This window comes from Myotis brandtii, unplaced genomic scaffold, assembly GCF_000412655.1.
Source record: "Myotis brandtii unplaced genomic scaffold, ASM41265v1 scaffold3489, whole genome shotgun sequence".
In the NCBI taxonomy this organism is placed as follows: domain Eukaryota; kingdom Metazoa; phylum Chordata; class Mammalia; order Chiroptera; family Vespertilionidae; genus Myotis; species Myotis brandtii.
The window spans coordinates 81,694-81,996 of record NW_005363422.1 but is presented as its reverse complement, the minus strand read 5'-3'; the positions used below and the strand labels follow the sequence as shown (position 1 = coordinate 81,996).

General features: G+C 69.3%; 1 protein-coding gene across 1 annotated transcript in view; it reads left to right on the top strand.

Annotated features, from left to right (window-relative positions):
* The window catches only part of PLD4 (phospholipase D family, member 4), a 15,809-nt gene that overhangs the window by 761 nt on the left and 14,745 nt on the right, over positions 1-303 (top strand). Inside the window, exon 3 of the mRNA XM_014544032.1 lies at positions 96-147. Coding sequence (XP_014399518.1) covers positions 96-147 — 52 coding nt within the window. The remainder of the gene's footprint in view (positions 1-95; positions 148-303) is intronic.

Genomic DNA, 303 nt, shown 5'->3' with positions numbered 1-303 from the left:
CCTCCTGTCCTGGCAGCAGAGAGGCGTGGGCGCTGGTCCAGGCTGGGACCCTCGGTGGTCGGGCTCCGCCATCAGCCTCCTCCCCCCTCTTCCAGGAGATCAGCTCCATCCTGAAGGAGCTGAGGCGCGTGCAGAAGCAGCTGGAAGGTGGGTGTGGCCCAGCTGGGGTGGAGGCGAGGACCTGGGCGGAGACGCCGGGTGGGTGTGGGGGGGCAGGACCCTCCCCTGACGCTGCCCCCCCTGCAGTCATCAATGCCATCGTGGACCCCAGCGGGAACCTGGACCTGCTCACGGCAAACAGGG